The 19,421-nt window shown below is 45.2% G+C and overlaps 1 protein-coding gene across 1 annotated transcript in view; it reads right to left on the bottom strand.

Annotated features, from left to right (window-relative positions):
- The window catches only part of usp43a (ubiquitin specific peptidase 43a), a 90,438-nt gene extending 72,167 nt beyond the window's left edge, over positions 1 to 18,271 (bottom strand). The window contains exons 1-2 of the mRNA XM_062387109.1: positions 16,513 to 18,271; positions 5,339 to 5,509 (exon numbers count right to left, since the gene is read on the bottom strand). Coding sequence (XP_062243093.1) covers positions 5,339 to 5,509; positions 16,513 to 17,169 — 828 coding nt within the window. The 5' untranslated portion in view covers positions 17,170 to 18,271. The remainder of the gene's footprint in view (positions 1 to 5,338; positions 5,510 to 16,512) is intronic.
- Between the last annotated feature and the right edge of the window lie 1,150 nt (positions 18,272 to 19,421).

Genomic DNA, 19,421 nt, shown 5'->3' with positions numbered 1-19,421 from the left:
CTGGAATCACTGCTAATTTATTCCTTAATATCCGGATCAGCATTGGTCCCCAAAACTCAAGTATAAAACTGTTCCACAACATCTTATTCAATAACCATTGTATATTAATATACAATGGTTAACAATGGCACACACTAGCAAAATACCTGGGAAAGTACACATACCAGTAAAGAGAAAAACTATTGAAGCCCGTCACTACATCACCTGGCTTCTAGCCTCAACAAGCGAAACTCACTTCATGGTGTTACTGTCCCTTCATACCAAGACACTGTGTACGTGTGTCACACTATACTATGCTATTTGTGTGCTACACACCCACACACTTGTCTTTCAGTCACATCAAGAATTTATGACACTAAGATCATCTAATCTCACGTAATCACTGTCTGCAAAAGACAAAAATGTTGTCAAGTCTGATCCTGGCATTAGTCGGTCTGTTGGTCATCAGTCAAACACTAATGACACTAATAATTTAAACTGTGGTGTCTGCGAAATAAAGTTTGAGTGCAAGTTCTAATGAGTTTAGAGATGATTTAAAAAATTATCACTGCTCTGATTTATGTGTTTAAAATGTAAACGCAGACCTTTTGACAACTATACTCTCACGGGGGGAGAAGTTATTGAATTACTTTTTATACTTTAAATATTAATGGAACACTTGCATTATTTCTAATCAGCATTAATGTTATTCTGTAACAGAAATGATTCAGAAGCTGTTCTTTTATGTCGAGCCAAAACGCCTCTTCATAGTTCTATACTCATTGTAAAGGATCCCCTGTCGACAGTCTCTTCTTAGTCCTGTCACAGTTTTCGTTAATATGAGCAGAGCCGACAGACCGGTTCATACTTCACTTTTACATCAAATGTTATAATATTTTGGCGTTAAACCAGGAAGGTATACATGAAGTCAGATCATTGGTTCCGTGATGGATGGAACAGATGATGGCAACAACGTAAATTACCCATCAACCCCTCTGTCACCCTGCATGTCAGCGTATGATCTCCATCATTAATTACCCCATGTGTTCATGTCACCTTTATCAGTTTTGGCTCTATTGTCTGTTCACTGACTTCTTGTGTTTTACCTTCATCTCTATACAATAAGTGAATCTATCGAGCTGCCTTAACCAATCGACCTGACTCAAGCCTGCTCCTCGGGGGTATTCCCGGTGGGTACTTGTGGTTGAAGATTGCAACAACTGACTGATTTTCAAAAGTCTCCCTCCTGGGACAGAAAAGCTGACCACTATTTAAAAAAAAGATCATGCATAGATAATATAATTTAGCAGTGGAGCTGCAATGGCAAACCTCCTACGCCACTTTCATCCTTATAGGTTTAGATGAAAGATGATTTTTTTTTAATGCACTCGGTTTAAATCCCCTCATAGAGGGCCTGGGGCAAAAATGTGATTGAGCTCCATGTGCTCACTCAATGAACACAAGGGAATGGATGCCACTCTCCGAGAAGAGGAAGTGTGAGATTGTTATCAGGATAGTTTAACCTATCCGCCTCATAGTTTGAGAAAGCCTAAGGCCTGAGGGGATAAAGTAGTTCTCCAGTTGTGAGTTTGATTTCTTACTTTAATATCATGTAATCTGCCATGGCTCATAGGCAGAGGCAGGGACATTCTGCACTGCAACCAGTAGGTCAAGAAAGCTCCTCTGCCGCTCAAGCTTTTCCTCCCACTTTTCAAGCACTTGCTGAAAGAACAAATCTGCTAGTTTGGCAACATGTGATTTGAGCTTTTCAGTACTTGTTTTTCTTATATACTCAAATGAATATCAAAACAGCCACTAATTTATCACTTACAGTGAAAATGTTATAATGATTTGAGCTGTAATGGTGCACAAAATCATGACTTTAATGTGGTCCCCTCTTGGCCAGTGAAGTATACTGCTGATGTGGTGCCGGTGAAGCGAGAGGGAAACCAAGCGAGTTTACTGAGGTCCCATTGGAAGCAGGATTAACATTACGGAGCTGCATTCGTGTGTGTTCACTCTTGTGTTATGTTATGTCACTTGGGTGGAGCCACTGGACTGGTCACACTGCTTGTAGATCAGGTGCACTGCACAAACAAGGATTTTAACGCTGGTGGCCCTTTCTGCATGTCTATCAAGAATGGTACTGAGTTAAGCACATACCTCCGCCTGGGGCTAACAGTCCCCGAATGAAACCGTGTTTAAATTCACGACATCCAGATTTTTATTTGGATCTGGACCAAAATGAACAAACTAGTACAAAACACAGTTAAGGTATTTTTCAGCAAGATTCATGAATTATTCACTGAGAAATCTAAGATAATGTGGAAAAACATTCTCCCTCAATGTTAAGGAAAGGGAGGTGGGGGTAATCCTGGATCTGCCCTCTGAAAAGGATCTGCACCAGAATATAATGGCTTCTTCCCTGACTCATACCGCAGTTCAATACAACACAACCCTCTCCTCAGATCAAACCCTAAATAATACAGAGGGGCCATACTGTATCAATATCCAGTTAAAGTGAATGGGACCTTTGTTTTCATCGTACATATAAACTACATGTACCTCACAAGCTGCTCTGAAAATGCTACAACTCTGAGATGAATCAGTGCGTTAAAGATGCACATCTGTCTTTACCGGCAAAAAAGAAAAACAAAGAGCACGAATAAACAACATATGTTCATGTTTTCCTGACAGTCAATTATACCATGTATCCCTTGAGTGAAATAGTGAAACACAAACGTGATTGTGCATTTGTGCTAAAAGGAACTCATTACACCTGTTCTGAGATTTTCAACACATCTCCAGGGGATAAGTCATGACAGGAATGAAAATGAGGCAGCAAAACTGTCACAACATGAGGAAGAGGAGGGTGTTAAAAGGTGTGACAGAGGGAGGTGATGCGCAAGTTGTAAAATAAGGGTTGCATCTGTTATCAGTGCTACATTCATTGAGATGCAATGAGTCTATGGTTTTATCCTGCTCCACTTGTATCCATAACATTTTAGATAGGTCAGACCTGTCAGGAGTTGCATAAGAAACCCTCAGAAGTCAGTGAGGGTGGGTCAGTGTGAGGATGAAGTGCAGGCCAAGGTGCCACTCACTAAATGTCCGTGAAATAGACAGCTTCTCTGTGGAAACTGTTCAAGTTCTGTCAGCTCAGCATGACCTGTGTCATCCTAGACGCCGGTTCCTCAGGCTTCGGTGACAGACTGAGCAATCAAAGTCACTTTCCAGCCTCCCTCTCCCTCGCCTGCCCGACTCAGCCTCCACTCCCATCTTACTTTGGGTCTGTCCTGCTGCCCTGCAAGAAGCTATTCTTTTGTCATCCGACTTGTACATGATCCGTTGTCTTCACATACAAGATGAACATGAGCAGGAGGGATTTTGAAAAGCCCTGGCATTTTTTTTTCTAAAGGATAAGCAGAGAGTGACGAATAAGGGACTTTCCTTATTTTCCAGAGGTTCCTGTCGCAAAATATTTGGACTTCTTGTCTTAAAGCTCAATCCCTAGTTTGATTGAGAGGCTCAACAACTGTCAGCGACCTCCTGCGTCAGACTAGGATGTATAACTGTCTGCCTTTGAAAGTACCAAGAAAGAAAGAGCAAAGGAGACGTTAAAATAAATAATACCGACAGCCGCATCATATGAAATAACTGGCAACTAGGGAGAGTGTTGTGTCATTAAGATCAGGGATTGAATTTAGTGTTTGATGTTTAATCCCTTATCACAGAATAGGAGATGAGGATAGAGACAAGTCATTTACAGATTAAGTGCGTTTTTCACAACTGAAAGTTGTGACCAAGGTTCAAACCAAGGTTTATGTCCACCTGAACAGCACCAAAAAACAGGAAGGTGTGAAAGTGCCTTAACAAATGGTTTCAGCCAACTGTATGCATGACTACAACGGACTGTAAGTGAAACATCAAAACTCTCAGCAGTCCAGGCAGTAAGTGTGTTTTAATGCGTTATGTGCATATTCATTTGTGTGTATTTATGCTTTTCATTACTTCTGAAGATGCACAGATGAGGTTACTCGCTTTTCTAAACCCACAGAGGAGCGTGTAATCTCCGAAGCTGGAGCTCCAAGGTTTTCATATTACATCAGCGGTATAAGCATGAGCACACTGTGCTGCATGAATGAAATCAATTTGCGGGGAAAAGGGGGCGAGCCTTTCATTTCAGAAAATCAGACATGTTCCCTCCTGGTGTGAAAAGGCTGGCGGTTTTCTTCTTCCCTGCCTCGTAGCAGCCGCCGAGGAAAGCCGGCTTTATGATACCATGATTCACTGGCAGTCTAATGAGAGCCACAGCCCTAAGCGCTTTCTGTGGCATAAAGGCTGCCTCTATTAGTGCTGATGTCAGAGGGGGAGCTGGGCATTGGGCGGCCACACAGTGACAATTCAGCTCACCGCATTTACTAATGGGGATGTGGGGCTGCGCATCCCCATTAGTAAATGGGGATGCGCAGCCTCCACTCAGGGGCCTCCACTGAGGGGCCCCTTTTAAGTTTCTGATACTCCAATATCGAGTACCAGGGAACAGACAAGTAGTAAAGGAGCGTTATGAAATGATTGTCTTATTGTCAGAGAAAATATTTAACTGGCTTTGTTTCTTGGCCAGCGTTAATGTGAGGCTCCAGTCATGATAAAAAGTCAGCAGCTCAAAGTGTCTGCCCTTCATTCGCTCTCAACAAGTCCTGTCCAGTCCTGGCTCAGGCCCAAGTGAAAGGATGCCAGGTGAATGTCCCGCATCAGGGACAGAGACAAAGACAGAGAGAGGGAACAGCCACGTGCCTCCTCCTCACTGCAGGAGTCACGGCACTCATGGTCCATGTCAGACCATGACCAGCAGGGTTTCAGTTCAACTGCAGGTGGAAGAACCACAGCAGCCTGACTGGGACATTTGGAGTTACTGTCATCTCCGTAGTACCCAACTGAAAATCCTCTTCTTTTGCAAACATTACTGAAGTGATTCCTTTGACCCGAATGGAACAAATAGCTGAATCATTTCACCCAGAGATGACCACTGAGCAGATAACTTGGGAGGTCGGCCATTATAACATCAACAGTGGTGTCCCAACACGGTTCTGCAACTAAATGACATCTGCTGTGAGTGTGAGTGTGTGTGTGTGTGTGTGTGTGTGTGTGTGTGTGTGTGTGTGTGTGTGTGTGTGTGTGTGTGTGTGTGCGCCTGCGTGCATGGTATCAGGTATCATTACAAGAAAGTAATAAAATGACAAAATAACCCAGCAGCAGAAGAAGAATTATGCATTATGATGAATACATGAGCCTAGCACCCAATCAGATCAACATTTGAAACCAGTCAAGGCAGTGATCTCCAGCGTGGTGCACTCACCTTGTTGCCAGCTTTGGCCTTGCTGCTGCCGTTGCTGTTGCTGCTGCTGTTGTTGTTGTTGAGGCCAGAACTGGCATCTTCGTGAACACTGTCCAAGAGCCAGAGGAGGAACTCCAGGGCGTCGTGCTGAGAGTTTCCACGAAACTGAGAGCTGTATTTGGCCACTATGCTCTGAGGAGAGGAGAGAAGTCATAATTAATCTTTCACATTAGGTTATTTCAAAAGTCATTAAATATTGACGTCCGTCCTGAAAAACGAGATCACGACAACCTGACGTGTGGGAGTTGAGAGTTGGTTCGGTTTGGAGCACTCGGAGGGAGATGGAAGAAACACGGGGACATTTCTCTCTCTGATCATCACTTGATGCCCGCTCCTCAGAGGGGCTGACTCAGGAACATATTTGGTATTTCAGAGCAGAAAGGTTTACACTGATGTTAATGTCAGGTGGTTACTGTATCTGGCGAATTTGTCCTTTTATGCATTGAGTTTTATTTCTCTCAGCAAGTAAACCTCTGAATGTGTAATGCTGCAATTACATGGCGTCTGCAAGTTTCAACACATTAAATTAAGACTTTTTAAAGCCAGAATGAATGAAATTCAAGACCTATGTAAAGTTCAGGCACATGGTCAAGGTCATGAGTTCTTACATTTCATCTTAATTGAAGATAGTGTGGATTAGCCTATTAGAAAAAGAACCCTCTGCAGCTCTACCACAGCCAAACCCAGTGAACACTCAGTTCCACATACTGCAAGTCTAATTTGTTGTTTAATTACATCATGCAAATATCTGTATCTTTGAGGAAGAAGTACAACACCTAACAATTAATATAACAAAAATACTGATGCCGCCAAAACATTTTTCTTTAGAAATTACTTTAAATCACGATGGAAGTAACGTTAAATGTATGTTAACTTAATAGGGAGCTCAAACTCTTCTGGCAAATTTGTCAAATCAGAATCAATGATGTAGAACTGTTCAAAGCAAAGAGTTAGACCCTGACAAACTATTTATATCATTATAATTATAATTAAATTCAACTCAATCACCCCTTTATAAACTCACATTCAGTCGAGGTTTACTGTTTTAAGGATATACAAGATATAAAACATGTAAGACTGAGGCAGATTACTCCGTTTATAGTATGAAGGCTGACCAATCTGCTGCTCTTACCGTTACTGTTCCTAACCTTCTTCATCATTTTCAATTTTTCAGATAAAGATGTTATTTCTGCCAGCATATCAGTACAAAAATCAGATACATGATTTGTGTTGCTGAATGTGAAGAAATTGTTCTCTTAATATATTCATGACTCATACAGAGGAAATAAAATAAAAGATTGGCAGTGTCTAATTCAGTTATGAGAGTTTCAGACAGAGTTTCAGTCAAAGAAAAGCTGACAAACAAAAAAAATGACCGAACACACACACACACACACACACACACACGCACACGCGCACACGCGCACACGCACGCACGCCTTTGCATCATTCTCCCTCTCTGTGGGTGACTGACAGGATCCAGGCTCTGCTCCACATCTCATTAAAAATCACCACATCATACCTGCACTATCCCTGTTTCTAAATATAAATATGATGGTGACCCCCCGCCGCCACCGCCCTTCACACATACACACAAACACCTGACGGAGACAGCCCACTAATGAGCTTCATCACTATGAGGAAGCACTGACGGGGGATGGAGGGATGAGGGACAGATGGATGGAGGGACCTGTGAGTGGTTTTGCTGTCAGCGCACTGAAAGGACGGAGCAGTTGTGGCTCGGCCCAGAGAGGAAAAAGTGAGAAAACAGAGGCAGCAACATAATTAAAAAACGTAACAAGAAAATGGGAGGGGTGAAAAGACCAAGGACGAGAGAGGTGGCGAGGGGCCGGCTGAGACTGGACTCAGGAACCTGACGACATTGAGAGGTTAGGACATCATGAAAAGGAGGTGGCCCTCATCTCTACGGTTTTCTCCACATCCCTTTTCTGTGCCGCCCATACTGTTGCTTATTTTTTGTGTGTGATTGTGTGTATGCTCCAATTTGTAAATGTGCAAAGGCATCTGTGTGTGCATATTCCAAATTGTAGATGTAACTGCAGTTTCATGCTGATCCAAAACATTTGTATTTGCGTTCCTAATAACATTATGTGTGAAGTGCTGTTTGCAGACAGATAATCTTTCTCTCACTCTTCAGTCTGTGCACCTGTAACTCGGAACATGTTACATGTGACTGTGGCCTTTGTGCACTTGCACATTCAAGTCATTGATTGAATTAATATGGTGAGAAAAGCCAAATGAGGTTTAGAGGTGAATTGAGTTTTGTACATGTGCCGGCAAATCTGCAAATGTTTGCATAGATCTGTAAATATGGACCAATCAATGGCTAAAAAGTGATTTGCTCCAAAAGGTTGGTGATACAGTGAAGTCACCAGATACAACTCAGACGGGCCCCTGCAATTGGCTGTCTTTTTACGCATTAACGTGCGTGAAGTTTTTTTTTTATTTTATCCTGAGTGGAGGAGGTATGGCAAGGGAGGCAGCCATTTTCGTCTCTTTACCCATGGGCATTGATTCCTGTATCCGTTCGCAAATCTCAGTACGTGTTTGCTGAGTCTTTCACCCATTTACAAATCTGATTCCACGGACGTGGATTGAGAGACGGGGTGTGTGTGTGTGTGTGTGTATGAGTGTGAGTGCGTGTGTGTCACAGCTGGGAATGGCAGTTTATCTCATCTCTTTGATATCTGTTTACAGTTTTGTCTCACAACCTCTCTGGTGAAATGTACCACACGCTCTCAAAAGGCATCAAAAAAGATTTATTGAAGTGGCAAAGATGCATTTCCAAGCAAGTCTATTTTTTTTTAAATTGATTTCTTGTAAAGGGAGAAATGAAAGAAAGAAAGTTCTTGATACTGAGAAAAGAGGGACAGGCAGAATGTGGAGTAGCAGAAAGGTTGACTGAGTTCCTCTGCAAACACTGGCAGTGTTCAAGGCCGACCTGAGCCCAGCTCTGGTGGGATCCTAAATGTTTGATGAACATACACTGGAGCGCTGGTTGAGGAGAGGATGAAGGCAAGCGGAGGGGTCAACTTGAAGGAGCAAAGACCGTTTTGGAAGAACTATTGATCAGTCTAGACCAGAGGATCTCAGCCCACACCTGATCGATTGGGTTGAGGCAGCATTTCACTTAGTTCACTCTGGCTTGAAGTGTCTTGTCTTTCATTGATTGATCTTATTCCTCATCAAACTGGAGCCTCTGACACAAGGCCGTGTGCTATTTTACCTTATTTCAAATAGATAGATTTCAGAAGGAAGGGTTGCCACAATTCTTCAATAAATGTTGATACTCAAAAGACAAAATTATGTTAGAAACACAGCTACAGAGAATAACTGGGCTTGGTCTCCAATGTTTTGGTTCTCACTCAATGTACCTCACTGAAAAGTTAAGGCCAATGCCGGTGTTTGGGAGTAAAATATATTTTTGTAAAATGGAAATATAATGCACACATTGTTTGCATGTAAAAAGATATCAACAAACCCTCCCGACATCTTCGTCTGTGGCTTTGTACGTGTGTGAAACAGCTTTTCACCCGCGTCTGTCACGGTTTAGATCCCTCGAACATTCCTCCCTCGATGATCCACTTTTTGAAATGAATATTTACTGCTGATGCCTAATTCCATCAACGATTCGCCTTTTTTGGGCCTAGTCAAAAGCTCAGTCCTGAGCAGACCTGGATCCAAATGAACACAGCACATAAGAATCAAAGAAATGCCACTTCCCACAAACAGAGAAAGGCATTGGAGCTAAAGATGACAGAATGACAAAACACAGCCATGAACCTGCGCAGTCTCCGCGGCAGGGGGGTCGCGACCTCCCAGCGGTCAGCGGAGGGGCAGGGCTGCACTCTGGCGACCTCCCCTGCGTCCACACACAGATGTGTGTGTGGCTGTCCCGTTTCGCTTACCTTTGCTTCACCTCACACCATTACACCCCCCGTGCCCTCCTCCACACATCCATCCTCATGCTCTGTAAACAATGACGGAGCAGCAGGCTGCGGAGCTGGGGATTTACCATAAACATACATCAACCCCCCCCCCGTACCGACCCTCCTCCCTCTCGCTTTACCACTCTCCCTGAAAACACTCATTTTCACCAGCTCACCTCATCGTGGTGCCGCCTGCCAAACAGGCCTGGCTGGATGGATTCCCCAGGGGCAGACAGAGGGTGATATTGACAAATTATGACAGGGTATAACCTTAAGAGGAACTGCACACACTCGCTTTTTGTTTTTCCAGACACACCATCCATCTCCCCCCCCACAGGTGAGGCAGGAATGAAGCTGGATAGGATCTGTCATTGCTGGCTGCTCCATTTACCATTGCATTTTTTCAGCGGGCCCGATGTTGCCGACTCACCTCTACCGTCAGCGGAGCCCGGACGCAGGGCAGTCATCACTTACAGCCTCCACTTATACCACGGTTTCTCCCCTCATGCTGTGTTTCATCTATCTCAACCCCCCCCCCAACCCCACTGTCCTCCTTCTCTCCTCCCCTCTTTCTATTATGTTCCCTTTTTCTTTCCTCTCTATCATATAAGAACCATTCTCTTCACTAATCAGTCCCAGCTGAGCTCCTATCAGCCCTGCTATCCCTGGAAAATCCACACACACACACACAAACGCACACACACGCACGCACACACGCACGCACACAAGATGAGCAGGAGCTCTCTTAGCAGCGTAGCACCTGTCCACCTTCTATCATCTTTCCAAGTCTAAGCTAAATCAACCTTCTTCCCGTGTTGTGGGAGGCCACTCTGGATTCACCACAAGAACAAACAGGGATTTCTGATGTCAAACCTCAATGGTACATTTTGGAATCAGTCCTAGCAAGGGATGAGATGTGATGGAGGTAATCACCTCTGATTGGCTCACAGCCCAGTGAGGGCCCCCCGGGCTCTGCTGAAAGTGAGAAAGTGATACCAGAGGATTTTCAGCTGAGAGGATGGTCAGGGGCACATCTAGGATTTTTCAAAGTCAGGGGCCACATTTGACACAGCTGCAAATAAACAAATTATTACCTCCACCAAGAAGGTTATGTTGTCATTTCTGTCTGTCACTGAGCATGATGAGACAAAAATGACCAACAATGTTCTGCAAAACTTGGTGGAAGGGGTGAATCTGGGCAAAGGAAGGACAAATTAACTTTTGGAGTGGATTCAATAAAGGACACTAATCCAGGACTCCTTATTTAAATTGTAAAAAATATAGATAAAACATGACATCCCAAAGTTTGTGACGTTCACCGATCTGTAAGAAATCAAGGGACTAGTGAGAGGAGAGTTGCACTTCAGGGGCCGATCCCATCGCAGAGCGTGCCCCTCTGGCCCCACCCACTGGGTCCTCCCATGAGCAGGACTGTATCTGTCACCTATCGAGAGCTGTGTGAATATATATCCCATTTCAATGTGCTTCCCGTCACTGAGATAGAGCAGAAAAATCATCCCAGACTCTCCTCCGTGATTCGGTGATCATAGTCTCGCACCCCACAACATTAAAGATTGATTTATTCCCGAGGCGTCCCACACTGCACGATTCAGGCCCGGTACATAAATCATGGGAGTGAACGAAACCTTGTGGAAAAAGCTCTTATTGTAGTTCTTACCCAGACACGGCACAGACACGCAGTCCTTCTTGTGTCTCTTTATTGCTTTTTGTCACAGCGATGTAGGTATAATGGAGTGCAGCTCATTGAGTCGTGGCAATACATGCTGCTTCCCAAACAGCGTACGGAGGCACTGCTACAGTACTCAGAAGTTCTGTTTTCTATGCGTGAGCTGAGCCGTTCCGAGTATTATCACTTCACATTCTCTTCAACAGCTGAGACAGAGATCCTGCTGCACGTCTTTGGCCAAAAAAATACACTCATTACGATGATATCTGCTGGGGGCTTGACGGGGCACAATTGATCTTCTAGCCTCATACTGTTTTCAAAGCTGAAATCCCCCCAAAAAATGATTTGTCCCACATCTGCTCCACCGAAAAGTGCTGCAATCACATTGAAACGAAAGGCAACCACACTGTGCAAATTCCAGGTGGTGGATATCTGCTTCCTCTGTATGCACGTCTGTCGACAGTGTGTACATTCGCAGCGCTGAGGGTGAGAATAAAAGTGGGCCTTGAAGGAGAGCAGAGACGAGAGAAGACCAACATACCATCCTTCTCGCCGCCCTGCCTCGCTGTCACACACTTCCTGCACTTCCAGAACAAGCAAGACAACTTAAAGCACCAGGCCTCGTCCTCCCGGGCTAAGCTCCTCGGGCCTCACCGAGCCGCATTCTCTCAAGCGTAAAAAAAAAAAGAAGAAAAAGATGAATCCGGGCTCGTCGCTGAAACTTCCTAAACTAGTTTAAGTGTCATTAAATCCTTTAGGTCAGGAGTGTAAGGCAGTTAATGGAATGAGCCTGCGCTGTTGTCAAGTCAAATTGATGTAGACAAGTGTTGGACCAACTTATAAAAGGACACTTCATCCCTGCAGATCTCATCAGCATCAGAAGTGTAGCGAGGCGGTCATGGCTGGGTTGGAAATTGCAACCTTTAAATACAGAACCTCCGACGGGCTGATGACTGTCATTTGTATGCACAGATGCATCTGGGAGCATGTTTCTTAACATGCTCCGGACGTGGTGAGGGACAGAGATCTTTAAACCTTCTTGTTTCTCATCAACTGAAGGGGGACATGCCTGACGCTGACGCGATGCCGGCGCGATCGTCATAAAGACAAAGAAGACGGTTTCATGCTAGGGACACACAACAGAGCCAGGGAGAAGAACACCAGAAATACAATGCACAACCAGATGAACACACACCAGGTACACCAGGCTCACCAGCTGCCTCTGCCAACCTCTCTGGGATTAACGGGATTTGATTGAATATTGCCGAACTTCTGCTCAACTTCTGCCGTACGCAGTGCGAAGGACACAACACTGAACCACAATGTAGTTCAGCAACATATGACATCACCCCCTACAAGGTGAATGAGCAGCGTTTCGGTCGAAGCCTCAAAAGCGTTGTGACTCGCAGGTAACACAATCAGAAGCACCACTGCAGACTCATACACTCCACATACGAAGAATGCAGCGGGAGATTGTCCAGGTCAGATGTGTTCAGGAATGTCCCCAACATTCAGGCGGGAGAGGGGGGGGGGGGGGGGGGGGGCACCGGGGTGGAGCATGTAGGAGGCAGGGCATGATGTGTGAATTCTACTGTCATGTGTTGTTGTTAACAGCACATCTACACCGCATTGGCCGCTCTGACCAAATGGTCTATCTTGTCATCTTTCCAAGTTGACCTCTTCGTCATGTATGTTGGAAGTGGGTGGATCCATCCCAAAATATCGATACTATGAAATACTCTGTAATCCTCATGAGAATCAATTCTTGCGCCAATGGGATCGATACACCTGGCTCTGTTTCAGTTTCTCTCCTCAATGTTGTACCCGTGCACATAGGGAAGAGGGCTGTACAGTCTTAACACATAATGATGTCATGAATGTGTGTAAACTTAATCTGCCCTTCTCTCCACTGTGTCGTGCAGACAACACACAGTCAGGGCAAGAGCATTGCCACGGTGCAAGAATATCAAGTCATAAAAGATGTGAAAATAATATTATAGTCAAACTGTAATGGTCATCATTTGCTTTTAGTTCGGCAGAGTGATTAAATATATCAGACTATAGTTTGACATTGAAGTCATATATTCAGCCAGTTGGAACTTGCCATCTATATGAATTACTTTAATAGAATTGAAAAAAATAATTGACCTCAAACCAGAAATATGAAAACACTTTTTTCATGTATGCACTTTAATTTACGATGATAGGAAAAAAAAAATGTACCTTTAAAAACTGTCCTGTGTTTTAATAATAAAAAGTATTGGTTTCGGGGATATTGGCCCTAAATGACTTGGTATTGGCTCGAAACATAATCGTATGGTATTGCCCAGCCCTAGTGTGTCACCTCCCTTTTTTCACATTTACTCTGATCGCGTATTAGAAACAACATCAACACACCCACTCACTATGAGTCCTCAGGACATGTTCTCTCTCTATTCTCACATGGGCTCGCTTTCGAAGTGTTAGGAGCAATTGACACAGACTATTTGCTTTTTCACAAGCCCCGGGAAAAATGTCCGGACTTCATTGCATGTCTGAAACACGCCGTGCAGTTCATTGACTTGTCAAAGGAAAGCTGCATCCAGCATTAAAATGCAACATAAAGGCCTCTTTGTAAAAAGCCCGAGGTCAGTCTGGTATCCTCTGTTGAGACATTGTGAATTCTACCGACGGGCTCCTGACTCCTACTCAGTCCTAATCCCAGCCCCTCCCGACAAAAGTTAGAAAACAGACAACCTAGTACGTTTCTCCAGTTATTTGGAGACCAGTGCTTCTCTTTCAGTGAGGAAACCTTTTGGAACGATGATCAGCTCTCAAAGATGTCTGCCTACAGACAAGGTGGGGTCTTGTGAGGATCACAGGAGGGACAATAAGCTTTGTTTACCAGCGCCGTCTCTCCCTCCCTCTTTCTCTTCCCTCTCTTCCTCTGAGTGCACACCATTGGAGGCATCTCAGCGGGGGGGCACCCTCCCTTTTTCCAGGCTGAATGCACTTGATACAGTAAACATCCTCTCTGCCGCTTCACCCTGGGATGAGCAGACACAAATCACTGTGTTGAGGCATTGGGGCGAGGCGAGAGAAGGGGAATGAAGGACATGCTTTTTTTGTCTTATTGTGTCCTGCAAGGATGAGAGGTGTTAGAGCAAAACAGAGGAAAGATTGAACATCTCTGTTTGAATACAGGGCCGCACCTTCAGACATTAAGTTCAGGGGCTGATACTCAGTGTTTCCTTCATATAAGTGGCCAACACACCTTGCCATTATCAGATTTACACTATATATGATGTTGGCAGGTCGTCCTTTTCCCCTACTTTTATCTCTCCTCATGCTGTTTCATGAGATCGTTCTTCAAATACTTAATGGGACTGCTGATGAGTTGGGCAACACTGGTTACCCCCCTCGAAACTCAAGTCTTGCATATGGTACAAGTCGCCGCTTTACATTTGGGACTTTGCAACGTCAAATACCGCAAAATAATATTTGCTCTGGCTAACGCTACACTACAGGAAATCACTTCCTCTTTGCAGATGGATACAAACAACATTCATTCCAGGGTCAAATGACTCTGCAGGTGACACGGGTTATTAAGCTGTTACGCTAGTGATGGAAACATGATATCTGGGTAAACATGCTAATTTATTCCTCTTTTACATTCTTCTGTATTATGGCAGTCAACATGCTGACGCTGCACCATTGTCTGCTTCTAAAACTTCTGGGTGTAGCCATGAACTTTCGTGTCCTTTGCGTTTGTGTACTTTTGCATTTTTTGTTTTACATCTTGGGAACAACGTGCAGCAGGTATTGTTTCTTTGTACCATGCAAGATGCCAAACTGGCAAGACGGCGAGGTGGCACAGCTTCTCAAGTTACTGGTGTATTTGTGACACTGAATATGACTCAAAGGGGAGAAAAGGTAAACAAACACAAACACCTCTAGACGCTATGGGAAAGGAGGTTGAGCATGTATACCCGCATTAAAAAAAAACTTGCATATACCGGCTATTTATTTGTGGAAAAGTGTGTAAGCCTGCTGGTTCACTGTCTTCCAACAAGCGTAGAGTGCAGACTGGGGGCCCTTGCTGCTCTGGCTCACGACATCCATGACTGACTTCAGCAGCAAGAATCTCAGTGCGTGACCACATGTTGATTTAAATTCCTGGTATTTGACTGGTCATTGTGCACTTGCAACGTAGCCTCCACCCTATGCTATCACATGCACTGCCAGGGAACCTTGACTAACCCCGTCTTCCACATGGCAGTCCAGGAATGTAGACGAAACCACCTGAAGTGCTGCATTGTTTGACAGGTGAGTCAAGCGGAGACACTGTGACCGGTACGTAAAAAGTAACTGCGTGGCATGCACACTCTAAACTACCACCGCCTCAACAAACAGGAAGGAAGAGCTGAAGCCATGAGTGCTCGTGTGTTTATTTTTTTATTGCCCCTGTGACGTAACTTTATGGCACAAGCAGGTTGACCTCCGAACCACACGCGATAAAGCGCACACCTGACATGTTTGTTCAAATATTAGTTTTTTGCAAGTTCAGACTTTAATAGTAGGTCAAACTGAATTCTCCTGGCACTGAAAACCATAACTGCTGTGTTGGTGGGCCTGCAGGGGCCCAGGAAAAATCTAAAAGGACGCACAAGTTGCACTGCAGCCATTAATGTGCCTCAACTAGTAGCCACGCAGATTCTGTGGGACGAACGAGTGTCGGTATCTAGTCTGAAGATGACGACCTCAAAAGACAAGTTGTTTTCATACATGTCCCGACAACTGGGTCCGAAGAGGTTATCCCAACCTTTCCTTTCACATATGAGCAAGGCAGCGGGAGATTGTTCGCAACAACAGGATCTTTTCCAGAACATTCAGGTGAGGGGGGGGGGGGGGGGGGGCACCTGGGTAGAGCATGCAAGAAGCAGTGTTCAGTGCATGTGCATGTGTGCGTGTGTGCATGTGTGTGTGTGCGTGTGTCTGCCTCTGTGCAGCCCACACAGCACAACACCACAGACGGATTGACCATGTGTTGTCTAGAGACCCAGGAATCCACCTGTTCTCTTTGGCTGGACTATAAGCTGGTCACAAGTTTGCTGTTTCAATGAGTTTGAAGTAATTTGATTTAAAACGCCTTGCAGCCCTTGAGTAAAGCATAATTCCAGACAAATGTGCAGTTAACCCATTGACACAGTTAACTCGGGCCCTTGGGGGCCTGGGGCCTCTGCATGCTGGTGCAGGTGTATAGATGGAACCTTATATTTAACAAACAAGCTGAATATTAGTTAAAAAAACACATGATTGATATATGTAATATTAAATGTTTTAATGTAGTGTTAGCTCTAAAGATAATATAATTGGAAACTTTGTAGTGAAAAACTAAACTTTGTCATAGTAGAAACTTGTGATGATCAAAGCAGCAATTCTACACATTGACAGACTTGAACCCATGGCCGGTCAACATCTATCCGGTGCGTGGAGACACCTGGTCCCCCGGTCCTCACCTTGAACTCCACGGACAGCTGCGGCGTGTACTCCAGCGTCCACAGCGCTCGAACCAGTGACGCCAGCTGCTCGGTCACCTCTCCCCGGGCGCTCGGAGGCTCCGCTCCCCGCTCCTCTCCACGCGCCTCCCCGTTCACCTTCCCGTGGCACATGTCCGACCTGTACTGCTCCAGCCCCAGGTACTCGGCCAGCAGGTCCGTGTTGCTCAGGCACTGGACCACGGCGTTCATGAAGCAGGTGTTGCCGTGGTTCTTCAGCCCCAGCACCCCGGGGGTCTTGTCTCCGTAGCACGACGACAGCCTCTCCTTCACCGAGCCCTGAGCGGAGCCGGCTGCCGCCGCAGCAGCCACCGCCGCCGCGGAGGAGCTCTTCTTGGCGGAGACAGAATCCCTGGAGACCTGCGGGCAGTCCTCTTTGAAGCCCGCGGAGGAGCTCTGCCCGAAGCCGCCGTCGTCGTCCTCCGCGTCCGCTGGTTCCGCGTTGCTGAAGTGCGCCAAAGTGCCCAAAGTTTTAAGGATCCTTCCCATGAAATTCCCGAAAGATCGCAGCGATTTCCTCCGGATGAACCTCCCGGTCTTGTGTTTCTTCTCCTTCCGCGTCGTGGACTTGGCTTTCATGGGCTGTTTTCTGCCCTTGGGCTCCTTGCGGGGATCCATGGCTCCGTCTCGCTCTGGGACCGAGAGGAATCGAAACCGGCTGAAGAGACGCACCTGTCTGCGAGCCTGTCTGCCCTCCTCCTCCTCCTCCTCTTTACTCCTCTCCGCAAACCTTCACCGCTGTTCGGCCACCGGTGCGGCGCCAGTAAGGCACACGATCGCCGGCTTCATGCTCTCGACATCCCGCTTGTTTAGTCCAGGTCTGTGTAGTGGCGGTGATCGGTGACGCTCCCTGCCGGAACCACAGAGACCAGCTGCCTGCCTCCCTCCTCACGCCGCAGGTTCACTCGCACTTCCTCTTCGATGGATCGAGTACCTGGCTGTCTCTCATTCCTCCCTCCCTCCTTCCCCTCCTCCTGTCGATGGAGCCACAAGGAACCGGTCTGTTTCTCTCACTACCCACCCATTACCCGTGTATGTAATTAACCTGCATCATTTAACTAGTTTAAAGGTGCACACAGGGAACAGGAAACCTTGTTTTAAACAGCCACTCACCTGGATGCTAACTTTTATATGGCTTGTTTATTGCACAAGGAACAAGGAAGTAGTTGTTAAAAAGGTGCCAAGCTCTGAAGCTGTGGCCTGCCCCTTCAAAACCAATCACATCCTGGATAAATATCGCAAGTGGATGCCAACGAAAACATCTCCACTTGTTATTGAGACTTTAAATTGAATTTCTATATATTATCATGTGATTTTATGATCTTCATATTTATCTACCACCCCCATAAGTGCAATATTCATTCGATTTAAAGGTTTAGTGTGTATAATTTAGTGACATCTACTGGTGGAGTTGCATGTTGCAGCTGAATACCCCTCACCTCACTCTCCTCTTCCTGAAATATGCAACACTTCACCTTAAAACTAAAAACTAAAGCCACTTTTCCACTGGTCCAAAAACCCACTAACACCTGCTGACATCTGGCCTTTGACTGCAATGGGAAGAGATTCAATGGTCCTTCATTCCCGGGTCTTATAACTCTGCAGGAGCCTCTGATCAGCAGTGATGGAAAAATGACACCCAGCTAAACGCAGTAATTGCATATCAGGGAGGTGAAGGGGCGCCTCCGTTTTCGGGGCATTCGTGACGTGGACCATGACGCACCAGGGGAGAGAACCTGAAAGGCAGACTCCTCTACTGGCATTGGGAATTGTCTTTTATTAGCGTGACAGTAAAGATCTCTTAGCTCTGTACTACATTTCATTTCTTGTAGTAAAATAAATAGTATTGAATCATTAAATACACTATGAACAATTATTCCTATACTCCTCACTGGCCACTTATAGGACTAGTCAGTAAAGTATTTACATGTAGACTCCTGTGTTCAGTCTACTCCATAATGTCGCTGTACTATGTCTGCTATTGAAATACCTTGCCTATAACCCACCAGGCTTTAGAGACAGATGTATCCTATAAATAGCCTGGCTACTGTCTCCATGCCCACTAATGCTGCTGCTAATACACACTGCGAGCTCCACAATGCAAGAGACATGGCTGTTACAGAACCTTTTGGTCAGATACGTCACAAGCAGTGCTGCTTCTCAACAGGGATCCAGCATCTTTTTGTGCTATATTCAGATTCTAATCATCTGAGGCTTCATTTCACAGCTCACCAGCACTGAAGATTGAATTTTGTGAGCCAGATGTGCTGATTTATTGAAATAGATAGTTGGGGCACAATCCAATACTTTCATAATTCCTCTGATGCTCTTATTCCAGCGCTGTTGGGAAACAGATACACCATTATAACATTCGGAGTAAAACTATGGGTCTATGTGTTTCTGTGTTTTTCGTGGCACTGTAGTTTTCCTCTGTTCATAAGCAGGGTTGAGAGATGCCCTATTTCACTGATCCGGGGGTGTTTTTGCTGACTTTGTTTATGATCTAGCTTTGTTATCTTACTTTTTGGGGAAAGCAGGGGTGAGCTATTAATTATTCAGATAAGCCACTGTGAAGAATAATGAGGAGAATGGGTTCAGATCAGAGACAGTCTGAGAGGCTCTCTGTTGTGCGTTGCCTCCCTCTTTAACCAGAATCCTTCGAGAATCCCCGCTGATAGATTAGCTGACAGCAGCCATGTGTTTAAGTGCCACGAATCTGGGCCTCCTCCTTCCCTCTGCCACTGCAGACAGAGGAATCGTCTCCGAAGGTAAAGTATGCATTTACTGTGCTGTAAAATAAAGCCTTGTGAAAGTATGTAGAATGTCATTAATCCTGCCGTACTCCAACAGTCTAAAGACACATAACGCAC

Source organism: Platichthys flesus, chromosome 5 (assembly GCF_949316205.1).
Source record: "Platichthys flesus chromosome 5, fPlaFle2.1, whole genome shotgun sequence".
Lineage (NCBI taxonomy): Eukaryota > Metazoa > Chordata > Actinopteri > Pleuronectiformes > Pleuronectidae > Platichthys > Platichthys flesus.
The sequence above is the reverse complement of the archived record's forward strand: the minus strand, read 5'-3'. Positions and strand labels throughout refer to the sequence as shown.